The 24,722-nt window shown below is 42.4% G+C and overlaps 1 protein-coding gene across 1 annotated transcript in view; it reads left to right on the top strand.

Moving 5' to 3' along the window:
• RARS1 (arginyl-tRNA synthetase 1) overlaps positions 1 to 24,193 on the top strand; it is a 36,454-nt gene extending 12,261 nt beyond the window's left edge. Inside the window, exons 4-15 of the mRNA XM_045026865.1 lie at positions 3,825 to 3,936; positions 5,093 to 5,193; positions 8,998 to 9,119; positions 9,407 to 9,527; positions 9,859 to 9,988; positions 11,285 to 11,389; positions 12,848 to 13,026; positions 14,379 to 14,488; positions 18,370 to 18,475; positions 21,631 to 21,803; positions 22,973 to 23,220; positions 23,978 to 24,193. Coding sequence (XP_044882800.1) covers positions 3,825 to 3,936; positions 5,093 to 5,193; positions 8,998 to 9,119; positions 9,407 to 9,527; positions 9,859 to 9,988; positions 11,285 to 11,389; positions 12,848 to 13,026; positions 14,379 to 14,488; positions 18,370 to 18,475; positions 21,631 to 21,803; positions 22,973 to 23,220; positions 23,978 to 24,087 — 1,617 coding nt within the window. The 3' untranslated portion in view covers positions 24,088 to 24,193. The remainder of the gene's footprint in view (positions 1 to 3,824; positions 3,937 to 5,092; positions 5,194 to 8,997; positions 9,120 to 9,406; positions 9,528 to 9,858; positions 9,989 to 11,284; positions 11,390 to 12,847; positions 13,027 to 14,378; positions 14,489 to 18,369; positions 18,476 to 21,630; positions 21,804 to 22,972; positions 23,221 to 23,977) is intronic.
• Positions 24,194 to 24,722: the final 529 nt, after the last annotated feature.

Here is a 24,722-nt window from a genome sequence, read left to right as displayed (position 1 = left end):
GTGTGTCTTCATTGCAGAGTTAACCCAGGTGATGGGCACCAGGGTCAGCCTGCTCAAACCACTGAGCTATCCCTTATTCATTTATTAAACAGCATAGCTCTTTATTTCAGAGCTCTTGTAATAAGCAAAATGCTCATTTCCCCATGGCACACATACAGGGGTTTGTCATGTGCAAACTGCTGGTCTCATGGGGTTTCACTGCTGGGCAGCATTGATACTTGCCAAACAGCAACCTCTTGGTTTGAACTGTCAATGCAGAAACAGCTCTCACAAATGTGTGTTGTCTTCCTTAGATCTCATTAGCATATTACGACAGCCTCCGCCGAAAGATCTGTCTGTCTTAGAGTAACAGGTCCTTGGGTGACTGCACAGATACAAACTTTCTGAGTAATGCCTTTTTTTTTTTTTATAACATCTCTTGACCGCCACTTTACCCCAATTAAGTCATTGTTAGGATTCTCATACAGCACTGTCTTCTCTGTGTCTACTTTGTTTTCATTACTTGATGCCCAAACGCTTACTTGCATTTCAGGTCATTTATATAGTTTCTCAAGTCCCAGACTGTCAGAGGAACTGATGCCTTAAGGCTTGCTGTATTGGACTTCGATACAGGCTTGGTTCTTTCCTTACGCATGTCTGTAGAACTCTCTGTGTTCATACAGGACTAACAGTGTGCTGTGCACTACGGAATTGTAAAGGAGCATGATTCCAACTCCAGTTAAGCTCCCTTGTTATAACGTGCACCTTGCTAGATCATGTGGCTCCCAAGAACTGCCTTCAAAAGAGAGAGAGCAATCTGTACACTGCTGCTGTGTGGTAGCAGGAATGAATCTGACCCCTGGGTAGCACTGTTACGTGCCAGCCAACAGCCTCCCCATTTGACCTGCCAATGCAGAAACTGCCATCACAAATGTGTTTTGTCTTACTGGGAGCTCATTAGCATATTGTAACTGGGGTTTCAGCCAGAAGCACTGCTAGAGTAACAGATATATGGGTTATTGCCTTCATAAAGACTTGGATACCATCACCTGTAATCATTGGCTCAATATTTATTTCCCCTGTTTTGGCAGCTTATCCCTTGTTGAGCCATTGATTAAAGTTATTGCTGCTGAAAAGAGAGGGTATTTTCCTTGCCTATTCTCAAACTTTACTCAGGCCATATTGTGTTGATGGTAGGATCAAATGAATCATATAGTGCTGCATTATATCTGAAACTGAAACTTGTTAAGCTGTCACATTTCATGGTGGACTGGAAGTTAACAATATAAATATCCAAGGGTCTGGAACCCAAATTGCTGAGAAAATAATAGATCTTATGGCCTTGATGTGAAATGGTGCTTACCTCGCAAGGTGATAGATATTTTGAAAACACCACAGAATGACAGAAGAAAATCAAACTCCTTGAAACACATTTTTATGGCAGATTTCACACAGTGTGAATGCATAGTTTGTTCAATGAATTGATTTATCTCACAGAATTTCAGGTCCTCAATACAATTTTAAATATCAGGGCCCTCTTAAAGGGTAACTTGTAAGATTCAATAACTCCCCCCACCCCGTATGAAGTTTAATGGAAAGAAATGCTATTTTACAACAAATTTGCTAATCTCATAGATGTTTCATTGCACTGTTCTCCTTACAGTAGTCCTAATGCAAGACGACAGATCTGCCTGATTGTGTTTCACATATCAGAACGTGATTTGCAATACTTAATGGCAGCCCAGCTCAGTCTTATGTAGTTATTTCTCTGAGATAATAGTTTTACAGATTCACTGTCAGGTTAAAAATCATAATAAAAATAAAACCAATACACTTCCTTCACTTTGTTAAAAATAACACTTTCGGTTACCAAAGCTAAACATTTTAAAATTCTGATTTGCCCATCCCTGTTTATATTGCATAGTTATTTTTCATATGATTCTTCTCACTTGTTTTTTTCCTAGTCAGTTTCACATTTTGGCTCTCAGACACTAGCACACTGTTGTAATGTCTGAGTTCAAAATTGGGCAGAGGAATGTTTGTTTTAAAATCTGATCCTCATTACATTTCGTAAAGTAAATTTTGAAGTTTTGGCACTTCATAGAGGACCGATATGCCCAGTTTTTGGACAACGAGGGAGAATTATAAGGGACAATGTGGACACTGTTTACTTTTTAAAAATCTGCTTTCCAGACTGGGCATCCAGCTGGCGGGATTTTCAAAGTCACTGTTGTATGATGCTGTACACACCCGGCACGGCTGCCCTCCCGGTTTCTAAATATTATTCCCCTTCACTCCAGCCAAAGTCACTCAAAACATGTTAGCATCCTTTTGTTTTCACCCAGGGCCTGCCAGGGCAGTACAGTGACCTCACGTGCACTTGAATGGATAGAAAATCCCCCCAAATTTGGCCATGATGTGCGGGAATTAGTCACTGATATTTTTAAAAGTGATATTAAAGCTGCTTTTCCCATTCAGTGCTTGCAGAAGTGAGGAAGAAGCAGAAAGGGGCAATTCTACACACACACATCAACTTTTTTAATGCTTGTGCAGGTGTAAATTGCCAACTGAGCCCCTCATCAGATGCTGGGTACTGTGGGGATTTTCAGATCTAGTTTTGGCTGCACCCAAGGTTGACTAAATTAGAAAATATGCCTTTGTTTTTGTTTTAAATTCAATTAGTGAACATGATTTGAAACAGCATTCCGCGCCTCATGTAGGCACAGTTCAAACCACACGAGCTGGTTGCTGTGTAGCCTGGAAGAAGCTTAGGTTACAGCCAAGACCAGCTAGCATGATTTGAAAGGTATTCACTAGGTGCTGAGTGGTGCTTCAAATTAAGTTGGCTAACTCGATAACAAACAAAAACGTAGCCTAGAAAAGGCCCTGATTGCCTGAGTGCTTAATCGGGGTGACCTGAGAACAAAAATGTTTTACATTTGTCACCTACACATAGGCTTCCAGAATAGCCCTTTTGCAAGGTTTCTTTGGTCATTTTCGCCTCAGTGGCATCTCTGTCAGCTGCTCTGTGTACAGTGAGAGGTACAAGATCAGAAACAAGAGTAATCACAGCCAACCCCAACAACTGCCGCCTCCAGCACTGGTTCAGTTTCAGTTGCTTTCTTGGTATGGACATATCAGAATGGAAGACCAATGAATTCCAAAGCATGCGTGTCAGCGATCACATGGGTGCCAAAAGTTTTGATGGCACAACAAGATTGCCAGTGACGGACATAAACTTAATATACAATCAGATCACTTTAAGCACCTTGCCAGAGATCAATCCGAGTGTCTCTTGATTGCAAGAAGGCCATGTTCCTTTGAGATTTCCCATGATGATGATTAGTGCTTAGTGGGATTTTCAAAAGCAACCATGCAGATTTTCTGGGGGTGCAGTGGGTTCACATAGCATATGATATGCTAGTGAGGCCTAGATACCCAGTTTTGAGCAGAGTAAAAACTGGTTATATTTAGACCTCTGGTGCACATGATGAGCAAAGACAATATTTGAAACTAGCTAGTTACGTATGTTGCAGTTATATTTTTCTTTACACTTTTCTATGTTATAAGGTGTAATATCACCAGGACATCTTAAGGTGGTACCAAATTCCACAGGTTTTAGGACCAGATCTTGGCAGGGCTTTGCGTGTAGCACTCCTGTTAACACCCATGGGAATGCCATGCATAACATGGTTACAGATCTAAATTCTTAATATTCCACAGAGATTATGAGAAGAGAAGAATTTAGTGGGTCTTGTCAGTGTAGTATCAACTCAGATTATATTTTATTTTCCATCAGATTCCCCCAGGATTAGACTGTACTGAATCCTCTCATTACGTTTCAGATGCTTCCCAAAACCAGCGAACAGAAAGTGAGCCCAAGAGAAATTGCTGATAACATTTCCAGAAATATTCCTGAAAATGAATACATTGAGAAGGTTGAAATCGCTGGTCCTGGTATGGTGACTCTATTGTTGTACCTTCCCAGCATTTAAATTTGATGTTGCAGCTATTCTACCAAGTGGCAATAAAGGAGACAAAATCTAGTTTGATTATTTTTTAGCTTTATAAATAGAATTTAACATTTGGATTACATTCAGTTTTGCCTGATTAATTTGGCAGCATAAAATCTGCTTACTAGCACTTGCATTAGAATCAGTGGGTGAAATCCTGGTCCCAGGGAGGTCAATGGGAATTTTTCCATTGGCTTTACTGGGATCAGGATTCCACCCTATAGGCTTCTAGGTTTTGTCCATAGTACAAAATCACCACCAAAATTGGCACTCTTGTGAGAAAATGATTGGGCCTGGAACCCAACCCAAGCTATCCTCTCATCCTCAGAGGGAGATCGTTCCAGCTCAGAGCTAAGGCACAATGGCAGAGCAATGTGGAAAGTATGACACTGCTACTGCTCATGCACTGAAGGAAATGGAAGACTTCAGTCTCCTTGGCACTCACTCTGACACCATTCATAAGCACTAAATAAAAGGAAGTATTTTGCAGATGGATGGTGAAGAGAATCTCTGTTAGCCCTGCAACTCAGTAAAATCAAAGCAGTGCCCAAATGATCTGCAAGTCTGAATTTTTCTAAATGTGACACCGTGGTTTTAAATATATGGGAAGTGGTGGCACTTGTACATAGCAAAGCCTCATGTGCATAAGTGCCTACAGGATAACTCACTGGGACAGCTGTGAGTAATGTCACTTAGGTATACAAGTGTTTGCAAGATGTGTTTGCAAAACACCCCAAGATACGTTTTTTGTCAAATATTTCACTTTTGGGTTCACTCTTGATTACAGAAGCCCCCAAAGAAGGTTATATACTTAGCAGATCTTGTAGCATTTGATATGTATAGTTTAGACTTCTTTGCTTAATAGCAATTTGTTTGTGGAAAACAGTCTCTCATAACCTGGTAAATTAACTCTCTTTTTTCAGAGTGTGATCATGTTTTTTTTTCCTGTTACAGAAACAAAAAGTTTATTAAGACGTTCTGAAGTTAGTTTTAAATACTGTATTTTCCTTATATCTAGGGAATTGTGAACTTTGGTACACAATTAAATGGCTTTCAAGGATAGTTTTACAGCACCAACTACCATTGTTTTTCCTCTAAAGGTTTTATTAATGTCCACTTGAGAAAGGATTTTGTGTCCAAACAACTGAGCAGTTTACTGGTGAATGGAGTTCAACCACCGGCTATGGAAAACAGGAAAAAGGTGTGCTAATAAACTTTCATTAAAGTCTCAGTACTGCTTTCAGTCCAATAGCAAGTGCTGATGAATGGTTCTGACCCTGATTTTGCTTGGTATGCATGTACTTTCTTACTGAGCTTATAATGAAGCTTTTAACAAACATTCCAACTACAAATACACAGGTTATTACTATTTTAACAGTGGGCACTTCGGGGTTAGTCAGTTTGCAGCTGTTGGGGCAGCGGGGAAGACTTTGACTGACTTGGCAAGGAGATGTGGACGAAAAGCCTGAGGAGTGGAGACTGGGTTGTTAAGGGGAATGGGACCTGGGGACATGGGTGGGGAAGAGACAGGAGAGGGACAGGTGGGAGGGAGCAGAAGGGGTCAAGCTTGGGAGGAACGGACAGAAGAACTTGTGTCCACTTGAGCACTCTCCCTTCAGAGCCTGCAATGAAACCCGAGATTCCTGAATCTCACTATTCCTTTTCTGTCAGCAAGTATCTGTGCAGACCATGGGCAAAGTGTATGTCTCATCCCCTCCTCGTGTGGTTCACATAGAGGACGTCAGCATACTATCGCTATCAGTTACTCAGCTCAAGTGGGAGAGGTCTGTGCAGTGGATCTAAAGGTTTCAGTCCTGCTCATGACCCATGTGGATGTCAGTATGATGCCACATGATGGAATTTCTTGTTTATTCAGTTTGCTGCTTTGAAAATCTAGGAAACTTCACACTCAAAAAACTGTTAAAAGAAAGTTATTAAGGTTGCAAAGTCAAGTATTCAGAAGTTAAGAAATGCCAGAATTAAGGTTGCCTGTGCAATTGAATGCTGCCCTGAGAACAGGATTCTATCCTGGACTGTTCCAGGGTTGTAGTTGTGATTCTAGGAAATTCATTTGTATCAGATTTTTCACAGGTGGACACTAATGCATGCTCTTTATTTTCTGAGTGCCTGGCATGACACCCTGAGTCTGATTTGCAGAAGTGCCAAGCACTCTCAGCTGCAAATGAATTCAATGGGAGCTGTACTTTGAATATATAAAGTCTTGTATAATGTTATGTGTGCTGAAATATCACGCCCTAGTCATCTCAAGTTGGGCACTCAAAATTAGTGGAAACTTTTAATCTTAATCTCTCTGGGCCTCAGTTCCCCATCTGTAAAATGGGAATAATATCCCCTCCTTGCACATGGGTGTGGTGAAAATTGTTTGTGAAGCACTCAAATGCTATTGTGATAGGCGCCATAGAAAATCCATGAGGAGATTAGAGTTGGGTTTGACTAGCGTGCAGCAGATAAGGCATAGGGTCACACGTTGAACAATGAGAAAACAAAATATTGAATAGCTTCTCATTAAATGAGCACCATCCATCCTGTGCACTGAATGAAGCAGGGATCCTGTATGTCATAATTAGGGCTGTTTATTAATTGCAGTTAACTCTCACGTTTAACTAAAAAAAAAAAAACACAAAAAAAACCACCACCATGATTAATCGCATTGTTAAATAATATGTTTAACAATATGTTAAACAATTGAAATTTATTAAATATTTTTGATGTTTTTCTACATTTTCAAATACATCAATTTCAATTACCGCTCAGAATACGAAATGTACAGTATTCACTTTATATTATTTTTATTACAAATATTTGCATTGTAAAAATGATTAACAAAAGAAATTGTATTTTTCAATTCACCTCATACAAGTACGCTAGTGCAATCTCTTTATCACGAAGGTGCAACTTACAAATGTAGTGTTTTTTGTTACATAACTGCACTCAAATACAAAACAATTAAAACTTTAACAATGTAAAACTTTAGAGCCTACAAGTGCACTCAGTCCTACTTGTCCAGCCAATCTCTAAGACAAACAAGTTTGTTTACATTTACGGAAGATAATGCTGCCCACTTCTTAATTACAATTTAACCTGAAAGTGAGAACAGGCGTTCGCATGGCACTGTTGTAGCTGTCGTTGCAAGATATTTATGTGCCAGAGGTGCTAAAGTTTCATATGCTCTTCATGCTTTGGCCATCGTTCCAGAGGACATGCTTCCATGCTGATGACATGCGTTAAAAAAAAAAATATGTTAATTAAATTTGTGACTGAACTCCTTGGGGGGAGAATTGTATGTCTCCTGTTCTGTTTTACCCACATTCTGCCATATATTTCATATTATGGCAGTCTCGGATGACCCAGCACATGTTGTTCGTTTTGAGAATACTTTTACTGCAAATTTGACAAAATGCAAAGATATCAATGTGAAATTTCTAAAGATAGCTAGAGCAGTCGAACCAAGATTTAAAAATCTGAAGTGCCTTCCAAAATCCGAGAGGGACGAGGCGTGGAGCATGCTTTCAGAAGTCTTAAAAGAGCAACACTCTGATGCGGAAACTACAGAACCCAAACCACAAAAAAGAAAATCAACCTTCTGCTGGTGGCATCTGACTCAGATGATGAAAATGAACATGCGTCAGTCTGCACTACTTTGGATCATTAACGAGCAGAACCCGTCATCAGCATGGACGCATGTCCTCTGGAATGGTGGTTGAAGCATCAACAGACATACGAATCTTTACCGCATCTGGCACATAAGTATCTTGTGATGCCAGCAACAATGCCTGTTCTCACTTTCAGGTGACATTGTAATTAAGAAGTGAGCAGCCTTATCTCCTGTAAATGTAAACAAACTTGTTTGTCCGAGTGATTGGCCGAACAAGAAGTTGGACTGAGTGGATGTGTAGGCCCTAAAGTTTTACGTTGTTTTGTTTTTAATGCAGTTTTTTTTGTACATAAGTCTACGTTTGTAAGTTCAACTTTCATGATAGAGATTGCACTACAGTACTTGTATTAGGTGAATTGAAAAATACTATTTCTTTTGTTTTTTACAGTGCAAATATTTGTAATAAAAAATAAATATAAAGTGAGCACTGTACACTTTGTATTCTGTGTTGTAATTGAAATCAATGTATTTGAAAGTGTAGAAAACATGCAATAATATTTAAATAAATGCTATTCTATTATTGTTTAACAGTGCGATTAATCGCAATTAAATTTTTAATCACTTGACAGTCCTAGTCATTATGTAATTAAAATCTGTGTCGTAATGTAAATGCACACCGAGTCTGACCTCAAACCTGGCATTTCCTGATTTCTGAGTGCTTGACTTTGCAACATTAATAATTTTCTTTTAACATAGTTTTTATATGCAATATATGTATAAAATCTCTGTACATCCTTCTTGTTTGTTAAATGATCCTCTTTTACATAGCATTGTATAAGTTTCCTGGGGGTGCAGGGATCTGTGCCAATGGATCTGATTTTCAGGATTGGGCCTAAAAAGGGTGTTTTTTGCTCTGAATTGTTTGCCGGAGTTTGGAGCTAAAAGCCACGTTTAGAGTTTGACGTGCCAGGTCATTGGGTGGTCATTCTATTTTTTAAAATCTATCCTATGCTGTGTAAAAGAGGAACATTTATTTTTAATTACTAAAGATTTGTTTGTAGAATGTAAGTAGGGATGCAGATAATTTTCATAGGCAAAAATATGATGCAGCCAGAAGAGTTCTAGACATTTGGTGCTGATTTGAAAATCAGGCTCTAAACTATAAAATGACTGGTTATACACATGCAGAAAATTGAGCTTGCCCAAATGGCCAGTTGTAATTGACCATTTGCCACATGCAAATACATCACTTGTGTATGCAGTCATGATGACTGCACATATCCATGAGGCACATATCCACAACTTTGAAAATCTCACCCTGAGAGCAGGACGTCGTACAGTGCGGCATTTAATAATGTTTCTCCCTCTCTATTTGTTGCCCTGTCCAAGGTGGTGGTTGACTTCTCTTCCCCTAACATTGCCAAAGAGATGCATGTTGGTCACCTGCGCTCGACTATTATTGGAGACAGCATGTGCCGTCTGTTTGAGTTTGTGGGCTATGATGTTCTGAGGTGAGCAGTGCTGGACTTGGGACACAAGTTTGTTCATCTCGACTTGTACAAGTGCACCAATGATGCCTGGCTGTATGTTCTAGCCACCCTTGATATAACTTAAAAATACATCATAACTAATACACCGAGTGTAGCAGCACAGTTGGGTATTACCCCCACATCCCCAGCAAGCCATGTGACTGAAAAGCTCTAATCACCCTTCCCCCGCCAACAGTGTTCAGCTTGTTTTAGTTCTGATTTCTCATATGATGCATAATTTTGTTTTGCACTCTCTAATTGTTGTCCAGGTTAAACCATTTAGGAGATTGGGGCACCCAGTTTGGAATGCTCATTGCTCACCTCCAAGACAAATTTCCAGATTTCCTGACTGTTTCACCCCCCATTGGGGATCTCCAAGCTTTTTACAAGGTATTTTAGCTAATATGTCCACTTGTTCTCCCCTTACTTTTAAGCGAAGCAATAATTCAGAACTGTTGTGAATGACCAGTATAACATTGTTGAAACAAAATGAATGTTAACTGGGTTTGTTAAAGAAGTAAAGAATTGCTTACTGTAGTTTATGAAATACAGGTACCTGGTCTCAGGAATTGTATACTGGTTTAATAAAAGTAATTTGTTACCCTATCCATTAAGCCACACTGCTTTCCTTCCACCAAATAAAAAATTGCTTTAAAGTGTCAGAAATACAGATTTGCATAGGAGAGAAAAGACTTTTTCTTACATATGGTTTTTAACCTAGGAATCCAAGCGGAGATTTGACACAGAGGAAGAATTTAAGAAGCGAGCCTATCAGTGTGTGGTCCTACTACAGAGCAAAAGTCCAGACTTCATTAAAGCATGGAAACTGATCTGCGATGTATCTCGGAAAGGTAACAGTTAAAATTAGTGTCTCTTTCTTTAAACCAGTGTTTGTTTTAAGTGGATCATTTTATGTTGATCTGAGACACAAGTTATTTGTTGGGATAAAAAGGAGCAATATGGCTGAGGAAGGTTTGTGCCATAGAACTCTACCATACATAGAATCATAGACTTTAAGGTCAGAAGGGACCGTTATGATCATCTAGTCTGACCTCCTGCACAACACAGGCCACAGAATCTCACCCACCCACTCCTGTATCAAACCCTAACCTATGTCTGAGCTAGTGAAGTGGTTTAAAGACTTGAAGTGCAGAGAATCCTCCAGCAAGTGACCCGTGCCCCTCGCTGCAGAGGAGGGCGAAAAAACCCCAGGGCCTCTGCCAATCTGCCCTGGAGGAAAATTCCTTCCTGACCCCAAATATGACGATCAGCTAAACCCTGAGCATGTGGGCAAGACTCACCAGTCAGACACCCAGGAAAGAATTCTCTGTAGTAACTCAGATCCCACCCCATCTAACATCACATCACAGGCCATTGGGCATATATGTTCCACATTTGGATTCAGAATTCAATTAAAATGAATACAGCCACACTTGAAAATCCTAGGATCCTCAGATTTGCCCCAAACAGCTTTATGGGTGTTGCCCTTAAGACTGTCTGGAAGAGTGGTTTTGAAGACTTAGCACCAATGACATTAGCACCAATGTAGAGTGACATGTAAGTATTATGCTGATTGATGCTCATCAATCATTTCCAAACAAAATGTCTGACCCTCATTCTTTCCTGCACTTCTGTTTAACAACCTGTTTTTCAGAAGCAGACAAAGAGAGAAACCTTTCATCTCTTTCTGACAGCTTGTTGAAGTGTTTATGCTTTTACTGGATAGTATAGTATTGCTGTGGCCTGTTTTATTTATTAAATGTTACTTACCTCTGTAATATGGCATTCTGTCCAATATGGCTCAGAAATTGAAGGTTTTGCCATGTTGCCTTAGTATCTGAGTACTTCCCAGTCACTGATGAATTCAGCCTCCGCCCCCCCAAGGTAAGGAAGTACAGTAACTCCATTTTACAGATGGGACGTGAGGCACGGAAAACAAGTGACATGCCCGTGGTCACAGATTGCAAGAGAGCTGGAACTGAACCCAGATCTCTTGGTTCCCAGGCTAAAGGCTTAGCCTCAGGATCATCTTTCCTCTCATTTCAGTCATATTTTAAGGGGCCTATTTGCTTCGAGTCTTAAACACAATCAGTCAAAATCTTGTACGTGTTATTTTTTTTATAGTTCTGTCTGTTTTCTCTACTCAGAGTTCCAAAAAATCTATGACTGCTTGGACATTAAACTAATAGAGAGAGGGGAATCATACTACCAAGATATGATGAAAGATATTGTGCAAGAATTTGAAGAAAGAGGTAACATGTTCCTTAACATTGTCAAAAAATCAACAATTGTATAGTCACCACTTCTTTTTTCAGTTTGAGAGAGAGTTAATTTCCACTAGTTTGTTTAGAGACACTTTCAAGATTGATGTTCCCCAGATTAGACACTGCCTTTCATCCTCTCTTGTCTTTCCCCTCCATTATATTTTTGACTAGAAAATGCTCCCCTGCTGAGTGACACAGGCTATTATTCTTGTTTTTGTCGTTCAGAAAGGTCTGGGAATTTGGGGCCCTGATGCAAAAATGCATTAGGCGTGTGTTGGGTCTATATTGGGAATTACCAGGAGCTAGAATGTGGCATTACACATATTTATGTTCGATACAGTTAAGCTAGTCAAGTAACACTGTAACATCGAGATGCACCAGCACCTTAGATTGGTCATAATTAGTGGGGCAATTCTTTCCATAGTAAAACTTCCGAGGGCCTACTCCAGCCAGGCTGGGGTCCTGTGACACAAAAAACATTGTGAAGTGACGGACACACTCAATTCCCATCGACTTTATTATTGTCATGAAAGAAAATGGGGCACAAATAATTTACAGGCTCCCTCTCCTAAAAGTCGCCTTTTCAGATTTCTCCCTGGTCTTAGCAATACTTAATCTCTATCCATCCATAGGCCCCAGCTAGCCACAGTTATAGGTCGCTTTTGAAAACCCCCGAGTTATTGATCGCTATTGGTTTCCACATGCTGCCTCTTTTGCGGTGTTTTTTCCTTTCAAATCTCACTTTCTAAACACCTTCTTCACTGTTGCACTAGTACATCAGGATACCAACGTAAAATGGTTTTAAAATCAAGCTAGAACTCTCTTAATAATAGCCTATTATTTCACCAGCAAAACTAGATTTGTATAAATCTATGCGCTCTTTGCAAATTATGATTGGTGGTGTGTGTTTGTTTTTAAGAAATCAAGCATTTAATGTGATCTGCACAAAATGGGTAGAGTTGTCTTTCAAGAATGTGAATAGATAAGAGCAACTGGTTTTCACAAGCTTTAGAGCAGTGTTTCCCAAACTTGGGACGCTGCTTGTGTAGGGAAAGCCCCTGGCAGGCCAGGCTGGTTTGTTTACTTGCCGCATCCGCAGGTTCGACCGATCGTGGCTCCCACTGGCTGCGGTTCACTGCTCCGGGCCAATGGGAACTGCTGGAAGTGGCGGTCAGTATGTACCTCAGCTCACGCTGCTTCCAGCAGCTCCCATTGGCCTGGAGCACCGAACCGCGGCCAGTAGGAGCCGTGATCCACCGACCCTACGGACGTGGCAAGTAAACAAACCAGCCTGGCCTGCCAGGGGCTTTCCCTACACAAGTGGCGACCCAAGTTTGGGAAACACTGCTTTAGAGCATTATCACTTCTTACATGTAGCATCTAACAAGGTGCATATTTCTTCAAATCTCTCCTGAATGCTTACCCTCAAATGATCTCTTTCCCTAGGACTTGTACAGATAGATGACGGGCGGAAGATTGTGTTTGTCCCAGGAGGCTCTGTTCCTTTAACAATCATGAAGTCAGATGGAGGTTTCACATATGATACATCTGACTTAGCTGCTCTTAAGCAAAGGCTATTTGAGGAAAAGGCTGATATCATTGTTTATGTGGTGGATAGTGGGCAGGTGAGTACCCAGACCTCTGCTTTGTTGTTCAGTCAGTCACTAGATACTGCTCTAGCCTAGAGGACAGGGGCTAGAAGGTGTTATGACATGATGATATTGGCCCTTATGTGAAATTATTTGATAGTTACCGTCCAGTTCCTGATGGGCTGTGCAGGGCCGCCTGGGGAGGGGAGCAATGTGCCCCGGGCCCCACAGGGGCCCTGCAAGCCCTGGCCCGGTGGCGGTCCGTGTCTTCGGCGGCTGGGGGCCCTTCAGTCACTCCGTGTCTTTGGCGGTATTTCAGCGGGGGGTCCTTCAGTGCTGCGGAAGACGCAAAGCGACTGAAGGGCCTCCTGCCGCCAAAATGCCGCGGAAGACCCGGACCGTCGCCGGGTGAGTACAAGCTCTGCAGCTCCCCCGCTTTGCCCTAGGCCCCCTGAATCCTCTGGGCGGCCCTGGGGCTGTGGGCCAATCACCACAGTTTAGACTTGTGACGATCTCAGCAGAGCCCAAGGATTTAACACTCGGGGAAACTAAACCATCTGCACATCTAGGTCAGTGCTGAATCTGAATGGCTGGAGAGAGTGATAAATCTGCACTGTCACTGCTCAGGCATTGCCTTATCTGTGGAGTCTTCAGAGCTGTCCGTTGAGTACCTTTCACCAGCATTTACATTCACTTAAATGGGAACTGTAAAATGCAGGCAGTGGTGATGTACTTGTCACACTCTCTTATACCGAGAATTGGGGAGGGATCTTTAAAAGTATCAGGCATTGATACTCTCTGAAAATCAAAATAGTCTGTAGAAACTGATGAGAGTACTATTGGGTTATCCGGGAGAGGGGGCGGGCGGAAGCCCGCCCCATGCTAACGGATCTCCCCCCCAGCCTAAGGGGAGGATCCACAGGGCCACGGAAACCCACTAAATGCGGGGGACAACTAATAAAAGAACAGGGACAGGAGTGAGGTCAAAGGGTCATAAGGAGGGAGCCTGATGGGGACACCGAGCAGAGAGCCCCGGACAGCGCCCACTGCTCCTCGAAGGCGTCAAGGGAGCCAGCGGACGCCGCCCAGAGGAACTCCGCCCGGAGACGTGAGCGGACGAGGGACCGGAAACAAGCCCCACAGTCGCAGGAGTCTCCGTCGGCCAACCTCCTCTCCCTGGTCGCGTGGATGGCCTTTTTAGCCAGGGCGAGGAGGAGGTCCTGTGCAATGCGTCTAAAGGTGATCAGTTAAGGGAAGCTTTCTTTTTCCTTGTAATAGCACTCTTGGTGCAAAAGCATTTTACAGTATTTATACCAGACTCTTAATGGGAAAAAGACAATTGGAAAATGCAGCTGACAACTGCTTTTGATTTTCCTATTCCTTTGCAGTCAGTGCACCTGCAGACAGTATTCGCAGCAGGTCAGATGATTGGCTGGTATGACCCTGCCGTGACCAGAGTAGTCCATGCTGCATTTGGAGTGGTACTGGGAGAAGATAAGTAAGTTAAATGAATCGCCCATTTCGTGGTACATTTAATGGATGCTGTGATTATACTCTGTCAGGCTGTCTCAGCATCAGACAACACAAAAAGAAAAGAAGTCAGATCATATTGCAGTTTTCAGGGTCAGATTCCAGTAGACCCTGAAATATGTTTGAGACATATTCTTGTATGGGGACCTAACAAACCGGGAAGAATTAGTAGGGGAAGCAAAAGTGGATGGGAACCTGGGAGGCAGTGACCATGAGATGGTCGCGTTCAGGATCCTGACACAAGAAAGAAAGGAGAGCAGCAGAATACGGACCCTGGACTTCAGGAAAGCAGACTTTGACTCCCTCAGGGAACTGATGGGCAGGATCCCCTGGGAGAATAACATGAGAGGGAAAATAGTCCAGGAGAGCTGGCTGTATTTTAAAGAATCCTTATTGAGGTTGCAGGGAAAAAAACATCCCGATGTGTAGAAAGAATAGTAAATATGGCAGGTGACCAGCTTGGTTTAACAGTGAACTCCTTGCTGATCTTAAACACAAAAAAGAAGCTAAGTGGAAGATTGGATAAATGACCAGGGAGGAGTATAAAAATATTGCTCAGGCGTGGAGGAGTGAAATCAGGAAGGCCAAATCACACTTGGAGTTGCAGCTAGCAAGAGCTGTTAAGAGTAACAAGAAGGGTTTCTTCAGGTATGTTAGCAACAAGAAGAAAGTCAAGGAAAGTGTGGGCCCCTTACTGAATGCGGGAGGCAACCTAGTGACAGAGGATGTGGAAAAAGCTAATGCACTCAATGCTTTTTTTTGCCTCTGTCTTCACAAACAAGGTCAGCTCCCAGACTATTGCACTGGGCAGCACAGTATGGGGAGGAGGTGACCAGCCTCCTGTGGAGAAAGAAGTGGTTCGGGACTATTTAAAAAAACTGGACGAGCACAAGTCCATGGGGCCAAATGCACTGCATCCGAGGGTGCTAAAGGAGTTGGCGGATGTGATTGCAGAGCCATTGGCCATTATCTTTGAAAACTCATCGGGATTGGGGGGAGGTCCCGGATGACTGGAAAAAGGCTAATGTAGTTCCCATCTTTAAAAAAGGGAAGCAGGAGGATCCGGGGAACTATAGGCCAGTCAGCCTCACCTCAGTCCCTGGAAAAATCATGGAGCAGGTCCTCAAGGAATCAATTCTGAAGCACTTAGTGGAGAGGAAAGTGATCAGGAACAGTCAGCATGGATTCACCAAGGGCAAGTCATGCCTGACTAACCTAGTTGCCTTCTGTGAGGAGATAACTGGGTCTGTGGATGAGGGGAAAGCAGTGGATGTGTTGTTATTCCTTGACTTTAGCAAAGCTTTAGATAAGGTCTCCCACAGTATTCTTGCCAGCAAGTTAAAGAAGTATGGGCTGGATGAATGGACTATAAGGTGGCTAGAAAGCTGGCTAGATCGTCGGGCTCAACGGGTAGTGATCAATGGCTCCATGTCTGGTTGGCAGCCGGTATCAAGCAGAGTGCCCCAAGGGTTGGTCATGGGGCCTGTTTTGTTCAATATCTTCATTAATGATCTGGAGGATGGTGTGGACTGCACTCTCAGCAAGTTTGCAGATGACACTAAACTGGGAGGAGTGGTTGATACGCTGGAGGGTAGGGATAGGATACAGAGGGACCTAGACAAATTAGAGGATTGGGCCAAAAGAAACCTGATGAGGTTCAACAAGGACAAATGCAGAGTCCTGCACTTAGGACGGAAGAATCCCATGCACTGCTACAGACTAGGGACCGAATGGCTAGGAAGCAGTTCTGCAGAAAAGGACCTAGGGATTACAGTGGACGAGAAGCTGGATATGAGCCAAGAAGGCTAATGGCATTTTGGGTTGTATAAGTAGGGGCATTGCCAGCAGATCAAGGGATGTGATCATTCCCTTCTATTCGACATTGGTGAGGCCTCATCTGGAGTACTGTGTCCAGTTTGGGGCCCCACACTACAAGAAGGATGTGGATAAATTGGAGAGAGTCCAGCGGAGGGCAACAAAAATGATTAGGGGGCTGGAGCACATGACTTATGAGGAGAGGCTGAGGGAACTGGGATTGTTTAGTCTGCAGAAGAGAAGAATGAGGAGGGATTTGATAGCTGCTTTCAACTACCTGTAAGGGGGTTCCAAAGAGGATGGATCTAGACTGTTCTCAGTGGTACCAGATGACAGAACAAGGAGTAATGGTGTCAGGTTACAGTGGGGGAGGTTTAAGTTGGATATTAGGAAAAACTTTTTCACTAGGAGGGTGGTGAAGCACTGGAATGGGTTACCTAGGGAGGTGGTGGAATCTCCTTCCTTAGAGGTTTTTAAGGTCAGGCTTGACAAAGCCCTGGCTGGGACGATTTAGTTGGGGATTGGTCCCGCTTTGAGCAGGGGGTTGGACTAGATGACCTCCTGAGGTCCCTTCCATCTCTGATATTCTATGATTCTATGAAAATGCAAATATCACACAAGTACTTTGAAACACACTTTGAAAATTTGCTTTACATGTTGACGTCTGAAATAATGAAATAAAGTTCACTTATTAATGAGTTTTTTGCATGTCTGCTGTGATTGTCTTTCCATATATTCTGTTACTATTCTATAAAAGTGCACAATTTTTCTGGAATCTAAACAGATCAAGTTATGGGGTGTTTTTTTTTAAAGCCACCTCTCTTTCCATCCCAAACCAACTACCTCTGCCCTGTTTTCATTTGAGAAAATTCTATCTTAAAAAAAACCCCAGATTTCATGTAAATTAAGTTCATGTATGTCTAAACTAACATCGCAAACCAATGTTTCATTATTTGTTGGTAAAGTAACTGCAAAATAAGAAATCTGAATTTATTTTCCATAAGAAAAATATTTTATGTATTACCCTGGCTCAATCATACTACCTAGATTGTGGATTTAGATTGCATGTTGTTTGACAAGATTATTCTGTCTACTCCTTAGCAAATGTGTTTATAGCTTGTGTTTCTGTTTTGGTAATTGGGAACACCTTTACCACAGAATTGTCCTGTAGGATTCTTTCTGTGAAGGGGATATATAGCTAATTCCAAATTTTTTTTACAATCTTGTTTTATCCTTTTGCTACAAATAGAAGTATATGTGGCCCACAAGAATCACAAACTAATTCTAGTATGGCTTGAAATTCCATGTCTGTTTTTCGCAGCTTCACATGGCAGTATTGTGACTCTGTGTCACAAGGAACATATCGCATAGCATGTTCAAGTGTTGTACTGTGGGTCGGTGTGACTCCACTCTAAGCTATGTTCTCTGTCTCCCTCTTTTTGGTTGGTGAAGGGATGGTTTTCGTTTCTCCTTCACCTCCCCCATCTCCCTGGGGCTGTATGGATATGGAAAGGGATCCCAATGCCCTATCTCTAGGCCAGATACTTATCACTCCATCTCAAGCTCCTCTTGCTTCTTTTAGGTGATACTGCAATCAGACCTATGCATTCTGCAAGATCTACGTGTAGCTGAGAGTCCACACGCTGTCTCCTTGCTGTTGCATTTCACTATTAAAATAGGGGGAAATATTTTGAGCTGACAATTCCTGACAATTTTTGTTGCTCTGATGGTACAGGAAAACTGTCCTACACATATGACTGACATCCTGGCCAGCCAACTGTAAACCTTCTTTTTCTCCAATTAGTTTTATTACAGTTCCCATCCGCCCTTATAGATGCACCAGTTTGATGCCTGTTTTATACGTTTTAACTCAGGGGCCATTGGAATGTACAGCTGACTCTATTGGATTATTGAGAAATGTGGGCCACCCAAGTAATTGTAAGATTTAATTCTGCAGGAGCTTGTATATAATGCTGATTGTGACCCGTGGGGTTTCTATTGAGCCAAGCAGGATTTTTGTCTATGTGCTTTCAGGAAAAAGTTCAAAACTCGTTCAGGGGAAACAGTGCGGCTCATTGAGCTACTGGAAGAGGGGCTGAAACGATCAATGGACAAACTGAAGGACAAAGAGCGTGACAAGGTAATTGTGATGGCTTACTTTCCTTCTTGGAAACAAGTATGTGGTGAGTTTCATCATGTACTGGCTGCTTCTGCATAATGGATCCAAGGGGAATATATACAGAGCAAGACTTTCCACTCCATCGCATTGGCTTATTTTCAGTGTTACCATTCTACTGCATGTTGTGATTAGCAAGCAGCTCTCTTTTACGCCTGGAATTGTTCTTGACGCCAGTAGGAGAGGCTCTCCACCTCTGAAGCTTTTAAATTTCCCTGCACTGGGGAGAAGACACTGATGCTAATTCCTAATGGATTTAGTGCAATTCTGGGTTAATCATAGCTCATTTGAGCTGGCAGGATTGCACTGCAGGCAAAGCCTCATCACTGGCTGGACATTGTAGTTTTGAAACATGCATTGTCTGGGGGGCTTGTCTGCATGGGGAAGGGGAATTTAGTGGGCAGGAAGCTAAGGTGTGAATTGTAAACACATTAGCTACTCTGCACTTAATCCCGGTGGGGACATGCTGAATGCCCTCGGGCAGTTTAGCTTAATGCATTTCTCAAATGCCTTAAGCTACTATGCAAGAAGGCTCCCTTACTGTGCACAGTAAGAGGGTCCACATGTGTGCACTAGGTACTCTGCACTCGCTACTGTCAGCTTTTTCCCTTTGGAATATTTATTGCACAGTTGGATCCAGGAGAATAAATTAGGATGTTAAAGCTTCCAGTGCTGGAAGCATTTACTGTAATCATCCCCGCACCCCTTCTTGCTCTGCCTGAAGCTGGTGCAGAATGCTGAGCAACCTGCTCTTCGGGAACAGCTCGGAATCTGAGTTGTCGGAGACTGTCCCAGCATGGTGCCAGGAGCCTTTTGGGAGAGCAGAGATTTTTAATAGGGAAAAGGGTGAGATATGAGCAAGGTTTAGAAGGGGGCAGGGTGTGAGATGAGTAGGAGAGGCAGAGCCAGCAAACGGGCAGTTGAGGTTGATAAGCAACTCCAGGACATGATCCTGTTGTTTGGGACAGAAATTCTCTTGCCAGCAATAGGTGGGGGAGGTTAGTTAGGTGAGGAGATGTCACAGGCCATAGAAGAGCAGGAGCAAAGATCGATACACTAAAAATTAAAATGAACGTTCAGTCCACCAGGAAACCCATCTTAGCACTCGCAGAGCTGCTATACCAGTGTCAGCAAGTGGCCACCTGGTGGAAACAGTTTAAAAAAAGAGGTGAGGCAGGTCTGAGTGAGAGAAGTTCCTGCATTGTAAAACAGCATTAAATCTCCACTGGTGAGTGCAATGGAGGGAACAGCTGATTTCTTAAAGGTCCAGCAGGTGGTGGTAGAATACAGGGGGTAGCCGTGTTAGTCTGTATCCACAAAAACAACAAAGAGTCCGGTGGCACCTTAAAGACTAACAGATTTATTTGGGCATAAGCTTTCCTGGGTAAAAAACCTCACGAAAGCCTATGCCCAAATAAATCTATTAGTCTTCAAGGTGCCACTGGACTCCTTGTTTTCTTGGTAGAATACAGAACACTCAATGCAGTTTTCCATACAGTGCAGCCTTTGTTGCCTCAGTGAGCAAGGATGTATGTTGAGACAGTTAACTTGATTCACTTGCTTTGATGTGAGCTCTAATATGGCTCAAACCTTTCCTCTCTCTGGATTGGCTCTGTGGCATATCTACTGGAATCTCTGCATGATTAAACTCCTACGGGCTGTAGCTAGTTATTTGCTAAGTTGTTGGAATTAAAACAGGTCACATATGAGACTCCATGATCTCAAAGGTATAGAATTCTATCAGTGCCTGAATTGTGGGCAAGTCACCCTCTGATTTCAGTATGAGTGATCCTGTGTTACAACCAGGGCTTTGGAGCGGAGCCCGGAGCTGAAGCACGGACCAGTAGGTTTTTGCCTGGAGCTGGAGCGGAGCAATTCAGAAATTTGATTGCTCCAAATCGCTAGTTACAACAGCCTCAAAATAGCTTCAAAAATGTATAGCACGGCAGTTTGCTCTTGCATAGCCTTCAGCTGTGTCACCTTGTTACATACTGTATTCCACTATGTGAGGTGATCTAATCTTGAAGAGATCCTCATTTTCTGGAACATAAGTCAGAACTTTCAGTTATGCTGATGGGGGAAGAAGGATGCCCTTTAGAATATAGGAGATCATGCTAAACTGTTCCTATACTTTCTCAGGTCAGTCAGACTGGGGCAGAATACTGATTTACAGTTACATGGCATTTTCTGCCTTCCAAAGCACTTTACCAACAGTGCAACTTCACCACTAATTAGGTGGGGGGGGCCACAACCAGCTGACATTTTGGTTAAAGGCACTAGGCCCAACCACTAATTTTGCTGTCCATGCACACATGACAGGGCCCCAGTTTTAAGTGGCACAGGAATAAAACCTGCATGGGACTTCTTTGGCAGCAGGAAGTATTGTGCTGATCCTGCTGCATTTCCTATCGCATAGAGCTGGAAGGGACCTTGAAAGGTCATTGAGTCCAGCCCCCTTCCTTCACTAGCAGGACCAAGTACTGATTTTTGCCCCAGATCCCTAAGTGGCCCCATCAAGGATTGAACTCACATCCCTGGGTTTAGCAGTCCAATGCTCAAACCACTGAGCTATCCCTCCCCCTAGAGCTATAATCTAGGTGTCCACCTTATAGTAAGCCTTGATGAAATAGAAAATTCACTTAAGGGATAAGGACATTTAGCTGTCAAGTATCAGAGGGGTAGCCGTGTTAGTCTGGATCTGTAAAAGCAGCAAAGAATCCTGTGGCACCTTATAGACTAACAGACTTTTTAGAGCATGAGCTTTTGTGGGTGAATACCCACTTCGTCTTGCATCCGACGAAGTGGGTATTCACCCACGAAAGCTCATGCTCTAAAAACGTCTGTTAGTCTATAAGGTGCCACAGGTTTCTTTGTGACATTTAGCTGAAAAATCATCAGTGCTTTGAAATAGGTTCTTACTAGTTAATTTCCCTCTGGAAAAAGCAGTCAAAGCCCATGAGTTGACCGTGTTTTCCCCCAGCATGTTTCTTGGCTGGTGCCTCTAGAATATTTCCTGCTGAGGCTTTTCCATTTCTCTGGGTTTGTGGTGAAGCAAATGCTATGTAGGGGACAGAATGGTTACAACTTGTTTGTTTGGGGGTTTTTTTGGTCTTCTATAGGTCCTAACTGAAGAAGAACTGAAGGCTGCCCAGACATCAGTTGCTTTTGGCTGCATTAAATACGCTGACCTCTCCCATAACAGGATGAATGATTACATCTTTTCTTTTGATAAAATGTTGGATGACAGAGGAAATACAGCTGCTTACTTGCTCTATGCCTTCACTCGAATCAGGTAGCGCAAGAGTATTTTGGTCGCTTTAAGACCTACTTTAAAATGAGTTGTCCTTTAGATTGCAAAAAGTGTAATATGTCTATGCCACCTTTTATTAACTAAAAGTAACAGAATGCATGGGGGAATCTCAGCTGTGGTCTCCCTTGCTCTCCTGCCGCTTACTCAAAAAAAAAAATTATTTGTTTTTGGGGCCTTAAGCCTGTTTCATTTTGTTTCCCGAGCTGCTTGCCCTGATGACATCTTTAAATGCCAAAGGAGGAGTCTAGCTGGACCCCTCTGAAAAGCTCTGCCTTGTTTAGTGTAAAATATCTACCATGCTTCATAACAGCTTAGCCTGAACTCTGTGCTGGGCTGAAACTTCATCTCCCTTGGTAAATCTGTTACCAGTATTATCAGGTGGTGCATGCTGTGATCTATGCCCCATATGTTCTGAGAGGGCATGGAAGTGGAACTCCTCCTTGGCCAGTCACTGCAGGCTGTCCTGCCAGCTGGAGGGAGAGCATATCTAATTTTTCTAGCAGTGTGGCCATTGTATTGTTTTCTGCCTTCATGTCTAGATGGAGCCTACTTAGTGAACATGTTCAGCTTCCTCCCTGAGAAGGGGCAGGTCTGTTTTCGGTGCACATGCTCCAGCAATGTGTGGAGTTTTCCAGGCAGGCATCTCTGAGTGACATTAAAGGGTAGAGCTCTCTCCCAAATGAATATTTTTATAGGTTTATTAATAATTACATAGCCCACTCTCACAAGGGAACTGTGCACCACCACCTCTTTTGGGTACATGTCCCTGCTTCCCTCTCCCATCTGTTACTGCTTTCCCTCTTTTTTCCACTGCCCCCACCTACACTTGAGCCTCCAGGCTTCTTCCCACATCAACGCCTGGTCACCTTTTAAGCTTCTCATCCACTCTTCCTCTTGACTGCATGTCCAGCCCCTTGCTGCTTCCATGCACTAATGCCTCCACCCTGTGCATGCCTCCTGCATTAATTGTCTATGTTCTTGCAATGTACTGAATATTTTTCTGTGCAGTTCAGGCTGTTTTCTAATATCCGTTTAAGTTACCACTCTGTAGCTAGATCATTCAAATCAGAACCCCTTTGCTTTCAGCCTTCAATCCTGTTGCAAAATTCCATATATAAGCATGACCAATGCTGGGCTGGTTTTTTTGTCAGATCTATAGCACGTCTGGCCAACATTGATGAAGAGATGCTGCAGAAGGCAGCTAGAGAAACAAAGATATTACTGGACCACGAAAAGGAGTGGAAACTGGGCAAGTGCATTCTGAGATTCCCTGAGATTCTGCAGAAGATTTTGGATGATCTCTTACTACACACACTCTGTGATTACCTCTATGAGCTGGCTACCACCTTCACAGAGTTCTACGATAACTGTTACTGTGTGGAAAAAGACAGACAAACAGGTGAGTACATCCTTTAAACTTGCTTCCAGCGACCACATCTCTGTGAGGTTGTAATTGGAGAATTCTAATGATACAATTGATCAGGTTTGCACCAGCATTCCAGGCTGAAAGGTCGTCATAATATCCAGGAGTGGGGAGTCTTAATTTTGTGTTAAGGATGCTGCTACTACAGTAATTCTTGGGTGCAAGGTAACTAATGCACAAGCATGTCAAGGCAGCTTTTTGTTGTTGTTTCTGCAGAGCTACTGCTAATAGTAAATAATATCTAGTTTTTATGACAAGTGTTACTGATTTTTATAAACAGGTGCATGTCTTGGCCTATTCAAATAATAGAGCTGTTGCTGTGTTTGAAGGAGGGCTGTCTGTGGCCCACGTTGACTGCTTTTTCTCTGCTTTATAGAAGACTCAACAGATCCCATTTATGTTTAAAAAAGAAATTTATCATATATATAAAAGCAGCCTCCAAGTGCTCAGAATACGTTTAGTTTTCCAAGTGCTAGCACACGTAGCAAAACTTTCTCGAGTAGAGAAGAAAGTGGGTATTAGTGATCATCTCTCGTGAAAAATGCTACTTGCTGTACCTCTTGGGTGTATTAAATAGTGCATTTTTACCAATCCCTTTTAGTGTAATAGAAGCTACGTAATTCTAACTGTACTACATCATGGAAACAGCACAAATGCCGTGACTGTAATGTCTAATTTGTGAAGCTTCCTGACCATCTCATTCAAGCTTGCACTATTTTTCTTTCTTCTTCAGGAACGATAGTGAAGGTGAACATGTGGAGAATGTTGCTGTGTGAAGCAACAGCTGCCGTCATGGCCAAAGGGTTTGACATCCTGGGCATCAAACCAGTCCAGAAGATGTAACTACTTCTGCATTTGGACCCCTTGTATTTTACTAAACTAGTTTTCTTAGCTGTCGGATTGGAGTCTTATTGAAAACCTACTTTAAAAATAAAACGTGTGGATTGAACTTGTGTGTGCTGCCTTGTATGTGGGTGGCATATTGTCTGTGTGATGGTTTAAAGGATATGTGACTCTTACACACAGGTGCCTGAATTTATATATCACACGCTGAATAGGTACATAAAAAACAAGGTCAAGAATGCATCAATACTATAACCTGGAAGAGAGACAAAGAGAGAACAAGTGTTTGAGGGCTGCACCTTTATTAGAGGTGCATTGTCCAGGCCGTTACAATCTGAGTATTGCAACCAAAAGTATTTACAGAAAAGGAACAAAACTGAGTAAATACAAATCTGAGGAAAGTGGTTAAATTCTTATGCATATTAACATTCCAGACTTTCAAAATATATAAAGCTGTAGTACCCAAGGCTGCCCTGTGCACACTATGTTGCATAGCCTCTTAAGTTTAATTCTTTTGAAAGATGCAGTTGTAGACACACCAGTTAGATCAGTGATACTCAGATCGCCAGGGGTGCAGGAGACAAAGAGCCATAGCAGCGTGAAGTCATTGTTTCATTTACTATATGTTCATATTT

This window comes from Mauremys mutica, chromosome 8 (assembly GCF_020497125.1).
Source record: "Mauremys mutica isolate MM-2020 ecotype Southern chromosome 8, ASM2049712v1, whole genome shotgun sequence".
Classification (NCBI taxonomy): Eukaryota; Metazoa; Chordata; order Testudines; family Geoemydidae; genus Mauremys; species Mauremys mutica.
This window is presented reverse-complemented; position numbering and strand designations above follow the sequence as displayed.